This window comes from Rhinatrema bivittatum, chromosome 2, assembly GCF_901001135.1.
Source record: "Rhinatrema bivittatum chromosome 2, aRhiBiv1.1, whole genome shotgun sequence".
Lineage (NCBI taxonomy): Eukaryota > Metazoa > Chordata > Amphibia > Gymnophiona > Rhinatrematidae > Rhinatrema > Rhinatrema bivittatum.
Window position 1 is genome coordinate 152,910,521 of NC_042616.1, and position 24,668 is coordinate 152,935,188.

General features: G+C 43.5%; 1 protein-coding gene across 1 annotated transcript in view; it reads right to left on the reverse strand.

Moving 5' to 3' along the window:
• Positions 1-24,668, reverse strand: part of SLC39A12 (solute carrier family 39 member 12) — a 114,555-nt gene that overhangs the window by 2,931 nt on the left and 86,956 nt on the right. The window contains exon 11 of the mRNA XM_029588748.1: positions 16,888-17,075. Within this exon, the coding sequence (XP_029444608.1) occupies positions 16,888-17,075 (188 nt within the window). The remainder of the gene's footprint in view (positions 1-16,887; positions 17,076-24,668) is intronic.

Here is a 24,668-nt window from a genome sequence, read left to right on the forward strand (position 1 = left end):
AGGTGCTGTGCTAGGGATGTGCAGGGGGACCACATACATTGCATTCGGTATTCGTATTCATCGGGGGGCAGATACATTGCATTCGGCAAGGGGAACCCCCGATACATTCATGCGTTCATTCTTTTTCGTTTCCCAGTTAAAATGTAATTAACTACAACCCCCTACCCTCCTGACCCCCCCCCAAGACTCACCAAAACTCCCTGGTGGTCCAGCGGGGGGGTCCAGGAGTCATCTACTGCCTCACGCCATCGGCTGACGGTATTCAAAATGGCACCGATAGCCTTTGACCTTACTATGTCACAGGGCCTACCGGTGCCATTGGTCGGCCCCTGTCACATGGTAGGAACAATGGATGGCCGGTGCCATCTTGTGCTCCTACCATGTGACAGGGGCTGACCAATGGCACCAGTAGCCCCTGTGACATAGTAAGGGCAAAGGCTATCGGCACCATTTTGATTACTGGCAGCTGAAGGCCCGAGTGCAGGAGATCGCTCCCGGTACCCCGCTGGACCACCAGGGACTTTTGGCAAGTCTTGGGGGATGCTCCTGACCCCCCACAAAACTTGCCAAAAGTCCCTGGTGGTCCAGCGAGGGTCCGGGAGCAAACTCCTGCACTCGGGCCATCAGCTGCCAGTATTCAAAATGGCGCCAATAGCCTTTGCCCTTACTATGTCTCAGGGGCTACGGGTGCAATTGGTCAGCCCCTGTCACATGGTAGGAGCACAAGATGGTGCCGGCTGATGGTGTGAGCGCAGGAGATGGCTCCCGGACCCCCAGCTGGACCACCAGGAAGTTTTGGTAAGTCTTGGGGGGATCAGGAGGGTGGGGGGTTTGTTTAAATTTGCTCCTTTAAACAGCCAAATAATTCGGTGAAGATTCGTTGTATTCGTGGGAATCGTGATACATTTCACTTCCCCACGAATACAACGAATATGGCCCTATACATTGCGGATTACCAATACGTTCCAAATGAATGCACACCCCTATGCTGTGCTACATATCTGGAATTCAGTAATAATAGTTTCACTGGGATATTATGTTCTATCTAAAAATGTCTGCTGGAGAAATAATAATTGGTTATTCAGTTGTGAGTTGGAATTCTTTGACTCAAAATGGAAGATCTACTGGAGGTTATGTTTACAAGATATCACAAGAAGCTGTTAGCTGGAATGCTGTTAAACAACAGATGGTGTGCATATCTGCTTGTGAAACTGAAAACATTGCTCTATATGAAACTATCAAAGAAGGAAAGTAGTTAACTAAAATTCTAGAAGATCTTGAATTTAACAAATACTGTAAAAACAGTTGGCATAAAAACTGAGAGCCAGTCCACGATGAGACAAGCAGAGAGTACAATTCAACTTGAACAAACAAAACATATTCAAGTTAATTTTCAAAGCAAGTTACATTAGCATATTTGCATGTAAGTAGCTTGCACTTATATATATGCTATTTTAGATACATCAAAAGTACACACATACTTTTGGTTCCACGTGCACAAATTTACACATGCCAATTAGGGGCAGTCTGCGGGTGTTGTGGAGGAGTGTGACATAAGTTGCTTTTTTATAAGAGACTTATTGGAGTACATTTGGCAACTTATTTGCTCAGTTTTACACCATCTAATTATCTAGTGCACTTGATATCAGACTTGTCTATGGTCTGCTATTTTTGGGTGGGAGGTCTGGATGAAATGGGGAAAGTTCAGGTCAAGATCTAGGAGGGTATTGATGACCTGGAGAAGGACTGGGTGAATTGGTAGAGGGGTCAGCAAACTGTCGATTTCAATTAAACGCGCATGTTTTAAAAAATTCCAACTTCCACATATTAATAAAGGTTTATGTAAGCAAGTTATATTTTTTTTATGTGCATAACATATCTGTACGTATGCATATAAAATAGTTGGGAAAAGTATGAGCTTTCAATTCATTGCAAGTATTTGTGCATAATCAAACATATGCACATATGTTGGGGTAAATATATGCATATTTTATGATTTGCATATACCTGATATGCACAGAATATAAAATACTGTAATAGATCTCTGCATGGCCATACACATGTATATATATGGGGCAGCACAGAGCTGTTTGTAAATTGCCCTCTATGAATTTAAATGCTTATTCATAAGAGATGAAGTGAAACAAGGAAAATTTAGATTGAGCTTTCTGTGCCCCAGCAAAAAGAGATACTCACTTATGCCTTGATCAAACCACTTCAGAAGAATAAGAATCAAATCTGTATGTAAGGATTTGGAATTAGAGTAGAGTAGATTACCATAGCAGGTGACATTCACACGAGTGGCAGAGTATCAGAAACTTGTTTCATATTACTGTGGTGGAATGTTTGCAGCTCTTTGTGCTTCCGTACTGCTCTGGGATTTTTTTTTTTGTTTTTTGTTTTACTTTTTCTTTATTGAATTCTATCATTACTACAAGACAACACTTGTAATTAAAGAAAAATTGTATTGCTAAAATACAAAAAAATAACAAGAAATACAAATCAAAAGGAAAAATTGAAAGCACAATAGCATTACCTATTAGATCACAAAGAGGTCATGGGAGGAAGAAACAGAAAAAGAAAGGATAAAAATGTAAAAGAAAAATAATTCAGGTATATCCAGGTACATCCAAGTACATCAAGAAAAAAGGCATGAACCCAGCCCAATTAAAAAATGATCAACCAATCACAAAGATACCATCAACTAAGTAGAAAATGGGTAGAAAATTGTTTTAGTTCTTCCAATTTAAGAAATACATAACTCACATTTCCATATTTTACAAGACACTTGTAGGAAATCTTTGGTCTCTCTTACTAAAAGGAATGTGCTCTCTGTAGGGGGAGGTTCACTAAAGAACTCAGCAGAGAGGTTCGGATTTTTGCTCCTCCATGTGGGAATAGCAGATGGTACAATCTGTTGGACCTGATTGTTACGAAGGACGAAATCCGGAAGTGAATCCTTAGGCCGACTGACCCGAGGGGGCAGTCGGGAGGCAGAACTCCCACTGGGCAGATGGAGCTTCACCTGGAAACCCGTGACTCCTCCAGAGGAGCTGTGGGAGCCCGGGTCGCTAGGACTTAGGAGTCTTCGCCCTGGAAGCCCGAGGTCCCCCCGGGAGGAGCCCGTAGGGACCCGGACCGCTGGGACTTAGGCGAGGACGGAGAAGCCCAGGAGTGGAATACGAACCGGAGTCTAGGCAGGCTGAAGACAAGCAGGAATCGGAGTCATGGACCGGAGTCAAGGCAGGCTGAAGACAAGCAGGAATCGGAGTCACGGACCGGAGTCAAGGCAGGCTGAAGACAAGCAGGAATCGGAGTCACGGACCGGGGTCAAGGCAGGCTGAAGACAAGCAGGAATCGGAGTCACGGACCGGAGTCAAGGCAGGCTGAAGACAAGCAGGAATCGGAGTCACGGACCGGAATCAAGGCAGGCTGAAGATAAGCAGGAATCCAGGAACCAGGCAGGAATCAAGCAGGCAGGCAGGCAATCAGCGGGGAACAGGAACGACGGCAACTAGCTCTTCAAGGAAGGAACCTCGTTGCAAGGCACTTTGGTGAGGAAAGAGCCCGGTTTAAATCCCCCGGTCGGCGTCTGACGTCACGGGGGGCGTGTCAGCACATCCGGGTGCTGACAGCACAAAACGCTGCCCTTCGCGCGCGCGCGCGTTCCCTCGCCGAGGGGAGGAGTCTCCGGCGACGTCTCCCTCGTGGAGACGCCGCTGCCAAGCCGCGTGGAGGGCCCCGAACCCGGCGGTTCGCAGCGCGGGTGAGAGAGGTAAGCTCCCGGTCACTAGTCTAGTGACCGGGATCGTAACACTGATTCTGTTTATTTTATACTCTTAAGCCAATTTTTGAGAGTTCTCTGTGTGTGAGCCTTGGTACCTTTATCCATAGAGGATTGGGGCATCCCTGTGTGAGGCATCATTAACGGGTAGGGGAAAACCTGTAAAGTGCTACTCCTCCTCCAGAGAGTAGACTTGACAATGACCTGATGCAGAGGAGTTCACCTGTGTATTGTCTGTCCTTTTGCACTTCTTGTTTCTCTTTGGAGACAAGGAAAATTTCCCAATTTTCCTGTTTCTTGTTTTGACTTTTCCCCTTTTAATTGGGGTGAGAGAATATTTTTGTTCTCTGGAGCTGTGTGCCCTTGGTACCAGGGATTCAGTTACCAACCCATTGGGAGAGAGGTGTTTTCCCATCTGAAAGAACCTGCAAACTGAATGAATCCACAAAGAAGGGAGTTCTGCCCATTGCAGAAAACAAAAAAAAAGGAGTGAAGGTATTTCTAAGGAATGTGCATGCTGCTGACGCAAGTGAGAAAGGATGTACCCACTTGATACTTTCAGGAGAGTTTAAGAAGACTCAAGAAAGATATGAGGAATGGGGACTATGTTCTGATTAAGTATTGGTATTATATGTCTAATTGCCCTACAGTGGGGAGGAACTGGGATTCAATTGGAAGTTGGAAGAGGATTGAATATCTTCAATCTAATAAATCTGAGTAGCTGGAATAATTGGAGTAATTGGGAAAAGAAAAAGTTCAAGGGTTAAGAAGAGTGCTTCCAAGGAATTAAGAGACTTTGCTGGAAGAATGAGGTCACAAACTTATTAATCCTCACTGTCCTATTATTTATTGATTTTATTTAACTCTGGAAATGAAGCTGTAAATATTATTCAGTCATCAAGCTCAACTATCAGTAAAAGAAGCTGGAAACTACTTTACCGTGGGTGTGATTTTTGCTGCTAGAGTCTTGGGAGTTTATTGGTACTGTGTAAAAGGAAAAGGGCTTGTGTAGGGTTTATTGCAAAAGGGCCTAGGAATCATTGCTCACCCACCCACCCCATGGAGTCCTGAAACTCAGATTATAATTGCTATCCGTAGAGAACTGAGAAATTGAGAGAATGGTGTGCAGAAAGGATTCATCAACTATTTTGTCTTTCCTATGGGCCCCTGGGGACAAGCTAAAGGATCTATCCCACCCAGGAGTTACATACTTATAAGGATATCTAAGGAAAAAACTCTCACCAATAGTTAAAGCATCTTGTTGCAGAGCAAGAAAGAGTTTCCAATGTTCTTGAGCAGTCCTTGAAAAATCTGGAAAAATCCAGACCTTTTGTCCCATAAATAGCTCTTTCGCTTTGTGGAAATATGAACGTAAAATAAAGTTAATACCTTGTTGAAACCCAAAAGATCAAGTAAAGTAGCCATTAAAATAGAGCCTTGCACTGGAGTCTCAGACAGTACGGTAGAACCTACAATTTCAGATGACTCAGGAGAAACCTTAGAAACAGTTCTTTGACAAGGTAAATAATAGGTCTTATTAATAGCTGGGTAAACTTAATCAGAAATCAATAGAACCTGAGAGAAATATTGTTTCAGCAAACCATTAGAATAAGTCCTTTCTGGGGGCCAAGAAAAATAAAAAATACATACATTTAGATGCCACAAATAGTTGTCCAAGTGTCCTTATCTTCTTTGCAACAGAGTTGCCCTTAACAAGTGCAACATTAATCTTTTTAAAATTGTAATATCATTATCATACTGAGCACATTGGTTTTTAATCTGATGTAATTGAGATTCCTGAGTGTCCAAGTGAAGTTAATATCATTAGAAAGGGAAAAGAGTGGAGCAATTTATGCTCATCACTGCTGACAAGATGGAGTCCAGCATCATCACCACCACCACAGGTTTGTCAAGGCTCATAGGAGAACTAGAAAAGGAAGGCCCCGCATTCATAAGAGTTCCAGCCCAATACTCCAGCACTGAAGCAGTTGATGCCTTCATGGGTCTTTCAGCCAGAAACTCAAACTTCAGAGGCAAAACAGCATTGGCAACTTCCCTCTGCATGACCACAATACAATGTCATCTTCATGCATTGGGGTTGACAATGGGCTCAAGCTCTCCTCTGGACAAGGCGGCCACCTGTGATCTGGGAGAGAAAGAGAAAGATCTAGAACCGACTGTCCCAGCTCCTCCTCTACAATAGGCTGTGTCCCAAAAAAAAGATGGAATGGTGATCTGAGCCGCAGGTGAAGAGACTTCAGAGGAAAGATTCTTACTTCCACTTTCCGCTTAGGGCTAGTGAAAAAATGACAGAATGACAAAATGAATACTGAACTACTCCCTATATCCACAGATCAGGACAGCTTGGAAAGCAGCAATCCATACTTCCTCGCATCTCTTTGTCAACTTGCTTCTACCGTGCTCTGGAGAAACCATCTATTAAGAAGGTGAATAATTCATTCTCCATGTTTGTGCAATTTTTAACTTCTCTGCTAAGACTGTGAGCAAGTTTAATTAATTAATCAATCAATTAATTAAGAATAATTAATATAATGTTTCACCAGAAAACTATCCATAGCAGTAAATATATATGTAGAAAAACTACATCAAAATATCAACAATTAAGAACACCAAGGCTAAGAGGAACCTACAAAAAGTTCCAAAATGTGATGTTTCTTTTTGTTTTCTAATGATGTGGACATCTTTTCACTGGGAACTGGGCTGAGACCATCAGTTCATGTCATATGAGCCATCAAATGACTTTCAGATGACTTTTAATTACTACTGACGTAGGTCAAGTTTGAATTGATGACCTGCAACCCTGTGATAATTCCCATGAGTCATCCAGTATTTCTGGGAATAATGTTTTATGAGTGCCAGTAGAAGTGGGCAATGATTCTATAGGTTCATCGTGACATAGACATGGGGGAGGATATCTTTTTCACAGATTTTTATGTGGATAAACAGGTTTAGCAGTGTAAAAACTGGCTTTTGAAAATTGCAGGGCCAGATGGTTTCTTTCTTTTTGAAAACTAGAGTGAAGTATACTTATTAAAAGCAGTCACACTTTGGACTTGATATTTTCTGCAGGCAGTCAAACGGGGTAAAATAGCACATGCACTTCTGAAACTGTCATATGTACAAACTAGTTTTTCTTGCCAGACCTAAACATGCCCCTGGGAAAATCTCTCACAAACTAACTAAAAAAGAACTTTTAGCTGGCAAAGGGAGGACAATTTTCAGACAGAGAAATCTAGGTGAATGAATCCATTTCACCACTGCCAGACTGCTTTGCAGATTGTCCTCTATCAGTTTAGCAAGTGTTGGCATGTGAAAGTTTAACAAGTGTTGGCATGTGATGTAGATTAAATAAGCTCTCAGTAGGTGGCACTCTTATATTGATTATGGAAAGGTTAACATTGTCAGTATACATCAGCACAGTAATTATGGTTTATTTTCAGTTCCAGCTCTTAATGAATTCATGCATGGTCCACTGACTAAAGTAATTCTTATCATCCATAATAAAAATGAAAAAAGCTCTCTTTGCTATCTTTTAGCGTACATAAATAAAAATGCCAAGAACTAATATCACATCTGTGCAAATAGGGGTTCCATTTTCAACAGAAAACACAATAAATGCTTGGCCATTCACATATTTAATTTTGGTTAAGCATATAATTTTCTTAGGGGATGTGCCAGTGTGTGTATTTAGAAAACACTTAGAATGGTGCTGTACCTGTGGAAATGGTCTGTTATAAAATTGCATCACAGTATCAACAATTAAAAACACCAAGGCTAAGACGAACCTACAAAAAGTTCCAAAAAGTGATATTTCTTTTGGTTTTCTAATGATTTGGACATCTGTTCACTGGGAACTGGACTGAGACCATCAGTTCATGTATCTGGCTCAGATGAGCATAAGTATACCTGGACTGAGTAGAAGCATTCTCAGAAGAGGGTTTGGGAAGGGTTTGTGTTTGCATACATATTGCACTTTCAAAATACACAAGTCAAATTTCTTGAAAAATTTCTGCATACATAATCCCAGGTGCAATTGTGTGTGAGTAGTTTTGGTGGGATAATTTTCAAAGAGAACTTATGGGTGTAAGCTGACTTTGAAAATTGGTGCAATTTATGTGTAGGGACCTTCATTTTTGTTTTTTATTTTATGTGTCCTGCTATAACAAAAATAAAACAATGGAAAAATGACTTTTCTATAGCAAGCAGAAGAAAAATCAGTGGAAAAGACATTTTTCCAATGTTTGTTATAATTGAAATTCCTAGGATAACTAAAATAAAAATTGAAAATGAAAGTCCCTACTTAAGTATATTTTTCCCACTTAACTTATGCAAGCTGTTACTCCTGATTAAAAAAAACAGTAAGGGGCAGATTTTCAAAGGGGTACATGTGTAAGATATGCGCGTACCCCCCGAAAACCTGCCCCAGGTTCCCCCTGCGCGCGCCGAGCCTATGTTGAATAGGCTCGGTGGCACGCGTAAGCCCCGGGATGCGCGTAAGTCCCGGGGCTTTCCTGGGGGGGGGGGGCGTGTCGGGGGTGTGTTGCGGCGGCGCCTCATTCGGGAGTGGGGCCGCGGGTATGGTTCCGGCCCGGGGGCGTTTCGAGGGCGTGGCCGAGGCCTCCGAAACAGCTCCCGGGCCGGGGAATCGCGCACCTTTAAAACAAAGGTAGGGGGTTTAGATAGGGCTGGGGGGGGGGGGGGTTAGGTAGGGGAAGGGAGGAGAAGGAGCAGGGGAGTGGAGGGAACGGAGGCAGGCTGCACGGCTCGGCGTGCGCAGGCTGACGATTTTAGGCAGCCTTGCGTGCGCCGACCCCGGATTTTAAAGGATACGTGCGGCTACGCGCGTATCCTTTAAAATCCAGCGTACTTTTGTTTGCGCCTGGTGCACGAACAAAAGTTCGCGCAGGCGCACTTTTATAAAATCTACCCCTAAGTGCACAGGTGGCTGAGAATTGTTTAATTTGGCCAACTTTTCTGAACATTTGTTTGTCTCACTTCTGAAAATAAACAACCAAATTTTAAAAGGCCAGCACGCAGCAATGCTGGGAGATAAGTGTGTGGCTGGGCTGGGTGAGATGTTAATGGCAAGTTATCTCTTCTTGTCATTTCAGCTCTCCAGCCAGTGAGAAGGAGTTGTGGAGGGGAACCTTTGAGGGGGGGGGGCACTGTTGCACCCCTGCCCGCACTTCACGCGGACAAGGCCTTACCTTCACAGCCGGTACTGCCCCCGACGCTGCTCTCATGGCCCGGATGCCGCAGCCGCAGCCGGGTGCTCCCGCAGCCGGCTGCCATCTTGCCGGAACAAAAGGAGCCGTGCCGGGTCTTCGCCTCGCCTGGAGGCCACCTCCGTTGTTGGGGGTCTTACCTGCGGCCCAGCCTTCTCCTTCCCGATGCGGCAGGACGACACCAACGTCATTGGGGCCTGCCCGGAGGCCCAGGATCCTCCACTCTGTCTCCTCCCTGCACAGCGGCAGGGATGCTGCTGTCCAGGTTTCTGGACTTCCTGTTCCTGCTCCTCTTATAGGGGGGCAGGCCCGCGGCTCTCTGTCCCTTCTTAAAGGGACAGAGAGGTGTGGTCCTCCTGGTAGCTCCTCCCAGGGAGTTGCCCTCTCAGCCCTATAACAGGGCCTTGCTTCATTCCACCTTTGTCTTCGCATCTGCTCAGATGCTCGTGGAGTTCTCCTCATCTCAGATGCCTATCCAGATGCTCCTGTAGATATCTCTTCTACCTGATGTCTGTTCCTGAGTTTGGATCCTGACGTCTGTTCCTGAGTTCGGATCCTGATGTCTGCTCCAAGTTCAGATGTCTGTGAGTCCAGCTCCCGAGGTCCGCTCCAAGTTCGGACGTCCATGAGCCCAGATTCCGATGTCCGTTCCAAGCCCGGATGTCCGTGAGTCCTGTTCCAGATGTCTGTTACAAGTCCTGCAGTCCATTCCAAGTCCTGCAGTTCATTCCAAGATGTTCCTAGTTCCAAGATGTTCCTAGTTCCTAGTTCCAAGATGTCTGTGAGTCCTTGTCCAGTGATGTCCCCTTTTGATGTTGTCCTGGTCCTACTGCTCCAGGTCCGGTGGGACCCGTGCCTCCGGAGATTCCCTGCTTTTACTCCGAGTTTCCTAGTTCCAAGGTTTTATCTGTTTCCTAGTTCTGGCTCCTGAGGATCTGAGGGGTTTCCACTAACCTGCGCTATCAGATTTCCTGAGCCTATCCCGATCTCCTCGTGGTCCACAACCAGCCATCCAGCTGTGTAGGGCATGAAGGGGACAGTGTGGTCCATGACCAGCCCCACGTGCTGTGTAGGGTGCCTGAGGGACTCGCCTTCCTCGACCTAGTCCACGTGCTGTGTAGGGTGCCTGAGGGACTCGCCTTCCTCGACCTAGTCCACGTCTTCCAAGTCTACGTCTCCTACCCCAGCTGGACAAAAGTATTGTGAGTTGTTGCCTATTGCCTTTGAAAGATGCCTGAGCAGTGAGAGGACACGAGTTATCCAGCTTTGGGTTCCTGGTGAGATTGAAATCTCTGCGATCAATAGAGAACCCTCAGCGTTATCTAGCATAACTCTATTCAAATACTGAAAGAAAGATCCCTGGTCAGTATTTGAGGTGTAAACACTGACTATCATGAATATTTCCTTCCCCATCCATAACTTTATTAGACAATAACGGCCTTTTGGGTCTGATAAGTGAGATATCATCTCATGAACAAACTGAGATGAAATCAAAATAGCTACTCCGGGATTTCTGCTTTCTTTAGTACTAGCAGCTAAATATTTGTGAGGGTAATCAGGTAGAGTCAAAAGATGCTCATGTCTTTTTCTGATGCGTTTCCTGAATTAGTGTGATAAAGGCTTTATATGCTTTTAACTCTTGGGCTACTAAATACCATGTCCTGTATGTATTAAGGCCCTTTACATTTAACAAAACTAATTTGGACTCCATAAAAATGTAGATATCCAGAAATTAAACAATTTAAAAAAACTTGGAAAGCATGAAGCATAGAAAAACCCATACATATCCATTAAAAATATCGAATAATATATGTGACTTTCCCCCAAAATAACCCCCAACCCTCAACACTATTCGCCCAACCTACCCGGCGAATACCCCTACCTTTTGGGGACAGAGACAACAAACCAGAAATAAACTCCCTGCCACTTCCCCCCTCCTCCGCATTGTTAATAACAACGTCAGCACCTTTCATGAAATTAAACTTATAAAACCGTATTGAGAATGAGGTTTAATAAACATGCAAATATTATTGTTCTAGCCTACATAAAACATTCACGTTTTAATATCCAGATAGCTAAATCTTCCTCCCAATCAGACTCGCAGAAAGATTCTGTATTTCTGAAATTATTTATTGTACAAGTAATCGGTTACTTACAATTATTGCACTTCTGAAGTAATGCCCCAGGACAAGGATTCTTGGAGAGATGTGTGGCTTTATTGCAGACATGAGGAGATGAGGAGATTAAATGAGGATACTTATCAGGAGAATGAGGCTGATTTAATGGAAAGAGGAAAGGTGAAAAGCCAATTTGCTTCAGGGGACAGCAAAGTGCCCTGTTACATGCAGGCAAGCATGGAGGAACTGCCTCATGGTCAGAGGAAGCAGGAAACCAGTCTCCTCAAGGGGCAGAGGACAAAGGTGTGGCCAATGGTCTGGCCTAAGATCCATTTGACATGGGGTTCAACCAAGTAATCTTTGAACTGGGAAACATATCTGGAGGACCTAAGTCAGGGAGTCAATGATCAAGCCTAAGTGCAGGGAAAGGGGGCGGGCCTTTCAGACAAAGGCCAACAAGACACAGTATGTACATTAGCAAGGTTAGCTGCAGAATTTAAAAGACTACATTACCTGCAATACAATTTTCACAGTTGTAAGGCAGTACTGCAGCACTGAACACAGTTCACAGTCACATGGTAAATATATGCAAATGTGTACATACTGCTGGGGACAGAACAATTATAGCTCTGGTATTAACAGAACATGCCTAAGTAAAACAGTGTGTATAGAGGCAAGATTCAATACACTGCGAGTCCTCAACCTTGGTATGACAAAGCAGAGCGAGAGTCCTCTGAGTGCCTTCATAGCCATCTGACTCCCTTGCCAATGCTGTGCCAGCAAGGTTGTATGTCCACTTTCAGCGAAGTATCCGTTGTTTTAGACAGCGAGAATGTGACCGTAAAGTCTGCCTTCTGGAAAGCTTCCTTAGCCTCCGCAGGAGTTTTGATGCGGTATGTAGTTCTTTAAGCATAAACTGCTAGCTGAAAGGTAAGTTCCATTGATAGCGTATTCCAGCCGATCTCAAGGAGGCGGTCATTTCACGGAGCTCGATTCTTCTTCGAAAAGTTGAAGGGGCCAGATCATTAAATATGGCTATAGAATGGCCCTCCCACTTCCATTCCTTCTGCTTCCTCGCTGCAGAAATGATTTGAGTCTTCTGTGTGAGACTATGTAAACAGAAAATAAGATCTCTTGGTTTGTTCTCTACACGAGGTCCCAGTGCTCTATGAGCTCTCTCAATCTTTATGTGGGACGTAGTGATCTCATCAGCCTGGGCTCCCTCATCTTGAGAACTGAGGATGTGAGCACATATTTTCTGGGCTACCTCGTGCACATTTGAGCATTCAGCTACATTGGGCACCCTTATTATCCTCAAGTTGCAGCGGTGGGACTTGTTTTCTAGCTCCTCCAATTTGTCTGCCAGGGAAGCACACTCCTCCTATAGCGATTTCTGAAGCCCCACCATGTTAGTGAGGGCTGAGCTAAGACTCTCTGCTCTCAAGTCCAGCACATCAACCCTGGAGCCCAGGGCCGAAAGATCCTCGCAGGTCTCAGCGATGGATGCAAGTAGCTCTGTTTTGTGCTGTTTTAAGTCTGCTCGCAGGTCAGTGAACCAGCTGCAGAAATCGCTTCTTGAAGGAAAATCAGAGAGGTCTCTTGTTACTGCCGGATCAAGCACCATTCCCTCTGCAGTTTTATCTCCTCCCTCGACTCTGGCGGGCAGGCTTGTTTCTTCTTCTTCACTAGCAGAGGTCACTGCCATTTTGCTAAAGAAGAACTGTTTAAGATCGGCATTTTTTCATCTGGCTGCCATCGGTAGCTGGTAAGCAACTTGTTTTTGCCGTCTTTTCTCAGCAATCACTGGGCTGAAACTTTTTAATGGATTAAATCTAGTGTAGGGGAGAGGAGCACCGATATCAAGCAGCCATCCTGGTTAGTGTCGCAACAGTGCCCCCCCTTCCACCTTTCTTAATGTGAGGAATATATATGGACTGTGCTTCTAGGACTGTGCTTAACAATGTCCACGCCTCTTGCACACTTTTTACCTTTGTAGATGCAGTTTTCAATTTATTTTTAAACTATTTTTCTCATTCTATCAAAGTTTCCCTTTTGAAAGTTTAGTGCTAGAGCCATGGATTTACTTACTGTCCCCCTTCCAGTCATTAATTCATATTTGATCATATTACGATCACTATTTCCAAGCATCTCTACCACCATTACCTCTCTCACCAAGTCCTGTGCTCCACTGAGAATTAGATCTAAAATTGCCCCCTCTCTCGTTGCTTCCTGAACCAATTGCTCCTTAGCTGCCTGCTGCCTGCTTCGACCTCTGGCTTGTCTTCCATGTCCACTATCTGCCAACTGCCCAGACCAACACTTAGGGATGCCAACTGGCTCCAGATTTTCAGGACAGATAGATCCAATCCTGGTTTTACTCCCCTGCATGAAGGTACTGCTTTACTTTTCTTAGGGCATGCAAAAGGGAAATCAGAATAAATCCCAGCATGCAATGGTGTAAAACCAGGACTGGATCAACTTGTCCTGAAAATCTGGTACCAGTTGGCAACCCTACCTAATCTGTGACTTGGACCTGGCTCAGGTCTACCCTGGGGACCCACCTAAGACCTGCCGGCCACCAGAACACAAGGGCTCAACCTACAGGGAAGGTGGCTGTATAGGCGAAGCTCCAGCTGGTCCACCTCTGGGCTTCTCTGCCAGCTGATGGTGTGGGCCTAGTGGGCTTGCCCACTAGGCAGCATCAACCACACCTCAGTACTAAGGGTCTACATCCCTGTCGAGCCTTACAACAACTTTGAGCAATCACCATTTTTTTTCTTCATTTCTCTTCTGGATTTCAGAAAGAGATGTTTTGTTTCCGAAGCTTTCACAGAGGTAAAGAAAAAGTAGAAAAAGAAAAGATTTAGAAAGGAAAAGAAGAAGAATCTTACAGTAAGCTAGACTGTGATGTTTCCTCTTATCACATAGTGTCACACTGCAGTTTTCTGTCTGTTCAATGTTACAGAGTTACTGCTGTGCCGTATCACTAAACAGGCAGAAGTAAGAGAGTGGGGTGCTCTTTGTGTTCACTGAGTACATTTGTGCAGTTCAGTGCAGACTGCAGAGAGAGAGAGAGATCTGTCTGTTTTTATTTTAACATTTGCAGTAACTTAGTAAATGATGGCAGATAAAGAACAAAATAGTCCATCCAGTCTGCCCAGGAATTTGTTTTTTTTGTTTTGGTGGGGGGGAGGGGGGTAGTAACTGCCACGCCATACATGTTATCCCCGTGCATTGACCCATGATCACTGTACTGACCAGATTTAACACCAAGGGCCTCATTTTCTAAAGTATCGCAGGCCTGCGATACTTTAGAAAATCGCGCTAACGGGGGGTGGGGGCCGAAGCGGGGGGGGGGGGGCTGTCCGGCAGCGATCGCACCGCCGCGGTATAGAAGGTGTAGTTATTGGGCGCGAAATAGAGAGCGAAAAGGGCCTTACCTTTCCACTCGGCGCGCTGTCCTCGCGGAGTCAACCCCGGTGACGCCCCCGACTCCTCCTCTTCCGGGGCCGACTCCGCCCCGATTTCAGTAGCGCAGGCCTGCGCTACTTTCGCTAGCTATCGCAGGCTTGCGCCAACAGCGCAAGCCTGCGATAGCTTTGGAAAATGAGGCCCTTTATTTGGTTAAAAAAGGAATCAATCCTGGTTTACATAAAGCATATTCTCTAATAATATATTATGAAACCAAGCTCAAGCAAAAATTATGAAGTTATTAACATACATAATTGGGCATTACCTGTCACGTATGCATAAAACCTGTGGTGCCAGGAAATCTTGTCATGTTGCACAACTCTTGTGCTGCTGGCTCAGCCTTGTAAATGCTATATACTAAATTTCCTTTTTTTTGTGAGGATGCTGCTCACTATAATTCTGCCATTCAGCCTCTCCCATCCAACTAACTGATCTGGGAAAGAGCAGCCAAATTTGATTATTGCCTATTCTAACAGAAAGATTTTTGTTAGATGTAATATAGCATGACCAGCAGAGACAGGAAAACATCAGTGTGTGCAACACCCATTCCTTCTCACCTGGATATCTTCCAAAAAGGGCTCGTGTTCTGCAGTGTATCAAGTGGGAAATCAGTCTCTCACAATCTAGGAAATTAGCCAATGTAGACTAAATATTTGCACTAGCTTCATATATCTGAGGCAAGCGGTATGTGGCTAGCTAATCTTTATTTTGTTAAAACAAGATTATACAATGCAGGTGTTTGTATATTTGTATGATTCTCCTTTTGCCTAAACTTCCATATTGGCTGACTACAGAAAACCAAAATAAACAGCATGTCCCTATTGCATAATAAACCATGTTGCTGCTGGTTAACACATATAATATGCTTAATGTTGTTGGCAGATGTGACAGACATTACCTAGTGTGGACTTCACTTATGAGTATTAATTCTTATTAAAGAAAAAATAAACACATTTTAGCAGGATTAAAATATTTTTCATGAAATGAAACCCATATTAGTGGTAATGGGAGAGAATTGTTTGTTAGTATTTTAGGGATGACATCTTTTAAGCTTTTTGAAAACATTTTTTTACTAGATTTTTCTTCAAAATAGTAAGGTGCTGGAGCCTTCATGTGCAACAGCACACCTAACTTTTTTTTTTTTAGTTTTTAGGTATTATCAAAGCTCTGCAGGATGGCACAGTGCTATTTTTTCTATTTAGACATTTTGGTAGTTGCACAATAAAAACAGATAAAAGTAAAATTACATATTTATATGATAGCATAGTAAATGAAGACCAATTAAGACCAAAATGGCCCATCCAGTTTACTCAGTTGAGACAGATCATTTTTTGGTAGATGTGCATATAAAATTTCCAAATGCAGCCCAATACCAACTTTCCCCTTGAGTCATCCACCCTCCTCTTATATCTGTCCTAAGCAAGGGCAAGTTCATCATGGTCATCACACTGTTGGCTTCCCCATGGCTTTTTTTTTTTTTTTTAGCCCTGATGAAGTCATAGTACTGCTATTTGGGGTTGTAATTGCCACTCTGTGAAGGTTACCTCCATGCTTCTATTGCAGCCCTAATGCAATTGAACCACTGCTGTTTTGGGTTGTAAATGCTAATCTGTGAAAGTCATTCCGATCAACTTCATTTCTATCCTCTAGCCACTCTGGATCATATCATTTTATCTCATATGTTTTTGTCTTCACAACCAGCTCCAAAAGGGCATTTCAGGAATCTACCAATCTTTTGGTGAAAAATAATTTCCCGATGTTGTTCCTGACTCTTCCCTCTCAGAGTTTCACATCATGACCCCTAATTATACAACTTTCCTTCCATTGAAAAAGGTTTGCCTCTTGGGTACTATGAATACCTTTCAGGTATTTAAGTATTTGTATGTCTGTATATGGATATAAATATATATCAATAAAATGAAGCCATCTTACTATAGCAAGAATACTATCTCTGTAAAATATTTGCTTATTTTACTTGTATAAAATAGCCCCTTTGAAAATACGAACAAGGCATATGTATTACAAGCACAACACTTTTTAAAAATGAGAGATTAATCATGATTTTAAAATCAATGGCATTTTTATGAAAATACGAGCCTCTCATTATAATTAATTTTCAGTTACTGTTCTATGGATTACCCTTTTAATAAAAATATCTTGGTGAGGGAAATTCAGATTGCCAAATTAATTTCCATTTCTGTAAGGCTAATAATAATTTCTATACAAGAAGGGTAAAAAGTTAATGCTTATGAAATATTTTATTGCTTACCATTTCAACCAATGATACATACAAGAACATTCCAGCTGTGACAGTAAATATCCAGATTTGAACACTTGGGTCTGCCGATATGGAAAGGCCAATAAAAAGTCCCACAAAGGCTGTTAGTGCACTTATAAAATTAATTAAACAGGCTATCTTTGCTGATAGTCCAGTATTTAACAGAATAGCAAAATCTCCTGTAATGGAAGACAAAAGAAAATATATAATTTAGTTCTGAATACTTGAAAAACAATTACCCAATGGGGTTCATATTTAGATGCAATTCAGCTGACTAAGGGGGTTATTTTCTAAAGCTTTATCGCGTGCGTTAGGAGTCGGGGCGGGGAGGGGGCGAAGCCGGCGGTGGCTTCGCTGCCGGCGATAATGTTACTAACATTATCGTCGGCAGTAGCGCACCGAATAGCGCCACCTTTCACAGTGGCGCTATTCGGTGCAAAAGCCGGCAGCCGGCGCACCGCCGTGGTGCAGAGGCTGCGAGCTTTCGCAGGCCCGCCCCCCGTTTTCGCAGGATTCATCATTCTGCGAAGCATGATGAATCCAGGCGTAAATTAGCCAGATAAACTTATCTAGCTAACTTGGCTGAAATATTCAGCGGCATGGCTGCTCCGCTGAATATACTCGGCAATCTAATAGCTAACTGGATAAACTATCCAGCTACTTTTAGACCAGCTGAATAGCAGGTCTAACTTGGACTTAGATTTATCATTTTGCAATAAATATAGCACCTGCAAAAAAAAAAGGGGCATGGTTAGGGTAATTTTTGAGATACTACAACCCAAGCTAGGTCAAGTGTACAATGTTCAAATCTCATCTTTGTGTACCTTTCATCAATCCAAATCACATCAAATCTTCACCTGATGTGTATTTGTGCTGTGTTTGTACCTCTGACCGTGCATGTAAGACTGCCCCCCCAAAACCTACACCACCACCAAAAGCTCACCCCGAGTTACTAGTTACTACTCTTACAGTGGTATAAAACGTTGACTAATATGTGTGCCTCCATAAAGTCTCTCTCTGCCCAAAAAAGGATTTTCAATTCTTAGCACAAATCCTGTTTCAGGCATAATTCACAGCATAACGCCAGGAAAAAAAGTGTAGTTATTTCCAGTGTGAAAACCTGCGATAACTAAGCACCCTTCATTTTAATTTACTCAGCCCAAACTCCTCCCATTTGGGAAAAATGTTAAAATTTGCATACTTATCTTTCAATGCGTTATTTATCACGGGTGTTATGAGGTTATCACGGGCGTTAGGGCCCTAACGCCTGCGATAAGGCCCTAATGTGATATGAAAAATGACCCTGTTACTTGGTTAACTTAACAGAATAAGACTGAATATTGGCACTTATCCAGCTATGGGCCAGATTCATTAAGGGCCAGATATTTGTGCCTATGTGCGGGCGTAGATTTGTGTGCGTAACCCGGTGTGCACAAATCTACGCCTGATTTTATAACATGCACGCGCAGCCGTGCGCATGTTATAAAATCCGGGGTCAGCGCGCAAGGGGGTACACACTTGTGCACCTTGCTCGCACCGAGCCCTAGGGGAGCCCTGATGGCTTTCCCCGTTCCTTCCGAGGCCGTTCCGAAATCGGAGCGGCCTCGGAGGGAACTTACTTCCGCCCCCCCCCAACCTTCCCCTCCCTTCCCCTATCTAACCTGCCCCCCATCCCTACCTAAATCCCTCCCACCTTTATTTTGTTTATTTACGCCTGCCCAGAGGCAGGCGTAGGTTGCGCGCACCGGCCAAGTGCCGGCGCACAATCCCCAGGCCCAGCACCAGTAGAGAGAGCTCTGGCCACGCCCATTCCCCACCCATTTTTTCAAGCCCTAGGACTTACATGCGTCCCGGGGCTTGTGAGCATTGCCAGGCCTATGCAAAATAGGCTTGGCGCGCTCAGGAGCAGGTTTTCGGGGTTTCGCGCGTAATATATGCATGTAACCCTTTTAAAATCCGCCCCTAAGGTTTTTCTCCCATTTTGTGCCTATGCAAAAAAACCCTTAGTAAATCACGTATTAAATTAGATGGATGAATAGCTCTGCCCTGTTCCACCACACATTTATCAGGATAACTTTTTAACCGGTTAAAAAGTTATCTGGATAAGTGGTGGCCCCAGAATGCAACCGAATATTGAAACAGTGCCACTTAGCCTGATAAGTCCAAACTTATCCAGTTAAGTGGTGCTGAATATTGGTCTCTGTACATTTAATAATAAATGAATACATTTAGATGATGAATTTCTCATTTCTCAAATCAAAAGCTTTTTTGTATCATATAAGAAGCATGATAAAATGTCTCCCTGAGAAGGGCAGAGTATGGGAAAACAATGTCTAGAGAACTGAAACTAAAATATTAACAAACCAATAATAAATCATGAGTTTTCAACTGTAACCTGAAGAAGTTCAGGTTCATTGAATTCTGAGTCTTTCTAGGAGGAAGATAAAGAAGAGATCTTTCACAGACAAGATCCTGGTATTCAGCATTAAATAAAAATGTATTGAGACCACCAGCATATAGTTATATGGAACTGGCCTTCAATTTCTTGAAAATTATAATAAATGCATGTTGTGTGGGGGCAGAGGGATCAATTCACTCACTTTAGAGGCTGAAAAGGGGCCTGCGGTGAATACTATTCAGAAGCATCAGGCAAAACGTGTATATATTATTCTGAGTTTGCAAAAAGGCTTCTTGGAAGCCCACATAGCAATGCATAGGCCAATAATGAGTGTATAATAAGGGATCTCATGCAGTTTGCTCTTTGAGGCATGGAAATTATTATTTGCCTCTCTGCAATATGTAAGAGGCTCAATATAATTTGGATATATAGAGGGTAATTTTCAAAGAGACTTCTGCAGGTAAAATAATGTTTTATTCACAGAAATGGTCTTTTACAAGTTCTCTGCCCGACATGACGGTAACTTTCAAACCGGCGCACAGGCACACATTTGCGCGTATTCGCCAGCCTGTGCTGAGAGACGCGGCCATTTTATAACATAAGCACACATATGGGTGCATGCTTTAAACAGCTGTAGGCACATGCGCACCAAATTTTAAGTGGGCACGCGCATAGGTGCGCAAATCCCGCTTATACCATGTAAATTGGGGGGATTTTAAACAGGGGGCGTGCGCAGGCCCCATTCCAAATTTTTCCAGTTCGTCCACTTAAGAGCTAGGTCCTGCAAACCTCCTCTAGTTGAATAGTCTTCACTCCCCACAGTTAGCCTCAACCCTTAAAACCCTGCAGATCTGCCTCGTTTTCTTTCACTTTGAACTTACACGTCTTCCATGGCAGAAGTAAAGTTAATGTGGCAGGGGACCTCGGCGCGTGCCCAAGGGTGCGAAAGTATTTAACGCGCACATCTCTGGTTTGGGCTCTGAAATGCCCGTGCCCCACCCACGTCATGGCCCTCTTCGAGAACCTTAAGAACATGAGAACATAAGAACATGCCATACTGGGTCAAACCAAAGGTCCATCAAGCCCAGTATCCTGTTTCCAACAGTGGCCAAGCCAAGTCACAAGTACCTGGCACGATCCCAAGGGGGTAGATGGGTTAAGCAGCTTGGAATCTAAGAATAAGCAGCTGATTTCTACAACTGTACCTTAATTGTTAATGGACCTTTCCTCTAGGAACTTGTCCAAACTAATAGCTTTTACCACATCTGTTGGCAACAAATTCCAAAGCTTATGTGTTAAGAGAAAATATTTTCCCATCGATAGCAGGCTTGGAGATGCGCGCGCTGCGGGAGATAAAGCGCATATCCAGGCAGCCTTTAGAATCCGCTCGGTGCATGAGCCTGACTTATTCGTGCATCCTCTAATTAAAGTACCCACCGGGCTCTTAAAATTCATCTCTAAGTGAGTAACTTACAGGCGCATGTCATGTATGCTCATCAGTTTACCTGGACTGAGCGGAGGAGTTCCTGGGGATGATTTTGGCCTTAAACACGTATGTTTCTGAATTTCCAAATGTAGCCCATGTAAATTTTCAAGCACAAATTCTGCAGACATTTTAGCAGGTGAAAGAGTGTGTGAGTACATCTGGTGGGATATTTTTTCAAAGTGGACTTATGTGTGTAAGGCCACTCTGAAAACCGGTGAGAACTTACCCATGCTTTTGTTGATTTTATTTTATGTGAGCTATTTGAAATTTATCCTCAGAAAGTTATTTTATTGGCTTGGGTTTCCCATAAATAACGGTGCAGGAAAACACATAGAGCATGCGTTGAAGGAGTGATGGCAGTGGAATCGAAATGCAAAAGCCCCTCACAAAAAGAGTTTGCCCACACTTTAGTCACAACTCTTCATCATTTATATATGCTCTGAAATGCATACGTGTGACACATATAGCAAATCCCTTGTCAGGGTCAAACACAACTGCTTAGAAATGTGCAAAGGAATGAACAACTCGTATGGAAAGTCTGCATGTGTGGAAACATTAGAAGACACATTTTTCCAATCTATGCCATCAGTTTTCTCCTGCATTAAATGCTGGTTGCTCTGACCATTAAAATATTAGGGCATGTGCAGCATTTTTTTCGTTTTTGTTTTCTTTTGTTTCAATAGTTATTGCATTTATTTTTGTTTCTTTAAAATGAAAAGAGGGAACAAAAACCAAAATTGTAAAAACAAAAAATGGTGGTCCGCTTCAACCCCCACCCCCCCAAAAAAAAAACAAAAAACAAACAAACCCTAAAATACTTCTAGGCCTCCCACCCCTTGGGAATCTTTACCTTATTGCTGAAACTTTCTTCACGGAGTAGGAGCAATCACAAGTTCTCCTGCCCCATCAATGTTCCTCTTGTAAATGATGCTGAAGGCCTGAGGCTGGCACCATTGGAAACTTTTTGTCATAGGAAATGGTGTTGGCCAGGCCCGAATCCAGGCTGCGTGGCAAACGTTAACAATGGCATCAGCCTTGGCCTGCCAGTACCATTTACAAGTGCAGCATCAACGAGGCAGGAATGAGTGGGGATCACTCCTGCCCTGTGAAGAAAGTCTCTCCAAAAGAGTAAGGGGCTTGCGGGTGGGGATGAGTGAGGCAGCTAGGGATGAGGATTGGAGGAAGGGCCAGGAAAGGTGGGGGGAGGAGTTGTGGTGTGGGGCATGAATAAATACAATTATCTTCTTTTTTTTTCTTTTTATAAACAAAATGAAATGAAATGGCAAATTTCATTAAATTATCTCACTTAATTTCAAGCAAATGCACAGCCTTATTAAAATACAGCACTGGCATCTCAGCTGCTATCGTAGAAGTTTCCCCTTACATAGACCATATAATATGAACTCCTGTACTGCTTTCCTTGACATGGCAGCTCACAACATCAGTGAACACAGCAACACAGGACAGCAAAGTTTGAGGCAGTGGGAAATGATGCCTCGTCTGCCTCACCGATAAGGCTCCAACTGTGCATTGCCTACCCCGCTGGACGACATGCAGTGCTGCCCAAGCAGTGATACCCTTATATATTGGGCTTAGCCTTCACATATGCCAATCTCTGCAGAAGCCAGGTACCGACACACTAAATCCATTCCCCCCCCCCCCCGAAATAGGAAAAGTGCCTTTCTTACCTTCCACTTTCTCAGTTCAGTAAGGGATATTACATGTCATGAGACTTGTAATTAATCATGTTATTTTCAAAGAAAATAGAAAATCTGCAGACAGAAAAAATTAGTTTTGCAATTCACTGTCCCTGGCTTTTTTCGACAAGCTGTTTGTCATTGTCTCAAAGAGGCAGAGATAAGGGTCCTTTAAATGACTATGTGCCACTCATCAGTGGTGCTGGACACTAGCGTACAGCAGTTATGTGCTCATATTCATCGCTTCAATGAAAGTATCCAATGCAACATCACCCTCAACCACCTCTGCAGCTGCCTGCAAGGCAGCCAGCACTTGTTTGCCTACTTTCCTGCTTCTGGCCTTCTTAGATCAGTACCGGGACAACTCTGTCTAACCCTGGTGGGTCCTCCTACCTCCTCCATTAACTATCTGTGCCTTTTCTTAAAAAATTAAATCAAAAAGACATATATAGGAACAATACAAAACTTCAAATGTATTCAAATTTCACAAGATATATCTTTCCCTTTTTAATTACAAGTATATCGTTCAAGGATAATTCAAACAACACCTTATAATAATTATCTCACTCAAATGCATCACACAAATATCACGATATACTTGTAATTAAAAAGGGAAAGATATATCTTGTGAAATTTGAATACATTCGAAGTTTTGTATTGTTCCTATATATGTCGTTTTGATTTAACTTTTGAAGATAGCCAGACAAAGCCGAAGGTTTGACTGTCTTGCTCACCCAGCAGTTAATCTGAGATTTTACTGGTACGCAGGTGGTGATATTTGTGTGCCATATTTGTGTGAGATATTTATAAGGTATTCTTTGAATTATCCTTGAATGATATATTTGTAATTAAAAGGATAAGGATATTTCTTGTGAAGTTTGAAAATTTGAATTGTTCCTATATATGTTTTTTGATTCAGTTGATTAGCAACAGAGCAGTGGTTTATTTGTTTAGTATTAGTTTATCTTCAAAAGTTAGCCAGATGAAACCTTTTGGATGCTGACCTACCAGCTTTCATTGAATAACAGATTTTAGGTGCATATGTTATGGATAAGACAGGAGCTCAGTGGCATGCAGTCAAGGCCTTCAAGAGATTCAATGTCAGCAGTAGGAGTTTTGTTTAACCAAGCATCATCTCCTGCTGCTGGGAGACCAGTCTTGCAGCTCTTACCATGAGAACAGCCCTGCAGCAGCAGGGAATGGCATTTCGATAAATGTGACTCCTGCTGCCACCAATCCCACATCCTGGCAAGCCACCGCAGAGCCTATCCCGATGAGAAAGAGGACTTGATGGCTGCCAGCGGACCACTTCTTGCTGTCAGCTCAAGAATAAGAGAGGCTTGGCAGACCTGTGTGGGGGATGTGAGCTTGTGTAGGTAACTGCCTGGTTGGGTGAGTTACTGCCTGGGTGGATTAGTAACTGCCTAGGTAGATGTTGGTGTGTATGTGAGAGAGAGGCTGTGTGTGTGTGTGTGTGTGTGGGGGGGGGGGGGGTTGAGAGGCTATATGTGCATGTGTGTGGGGATGGGGGAGAGAATCTATGGATGGGTGAGAGACTGTGTGTGTGTGTGTGTGTGTGTGTATGTGTGTTTGTGGCTGGAAGAATAGGTGAATAAATAAAGGCCTGTGTGTATGTGGGTGAGAGCATGTGTGTGTGTGTGTGTGTATGGGTATGTGTATTTGTGTGACTGCCTGTCTATGTGTTTGATGGGTATTGCCTCTGTGTGTGTGTATGTGTGTGTGTGTGTGTGTGGGGGGGGGGGGGTTGAGTCTGTGATTGGGTGACTAACCGGGAGGGTGAGAGCCAGCGTGTGTCTGTGGGTGGGTAGGTGTGGGTGACAACCAGTATATATGTGTGTGTATGTGTGTGAGTGTTTGTTTGTGTGTGTGTGTGTGTGTGAGAGAGAGAGAGCTGGTATGTGTGGGTGAAAGCCAGTGTGTGTATATGTGGAGGTGGGTGGGTGAGAGTGGGTTTATTGTGGGGTGGTGGGAAGATAAGAGCCTGTGTTTGTGTGTGTGTATATGTGCATGTGTGTGTAGGTGGGTGAGAGCCTGTGTTTGGGTGAGAGTCTGTGTATGTGAGTGGTGGAGGTGGTGTGGCTGCCTGTGTGTGTATATATGTCTGTCTGTCTGGGGTGACTACTGGTATGTGTTTGAAAGCCAGTGTGTGTGATGTGTGTGTTTGAGAGCC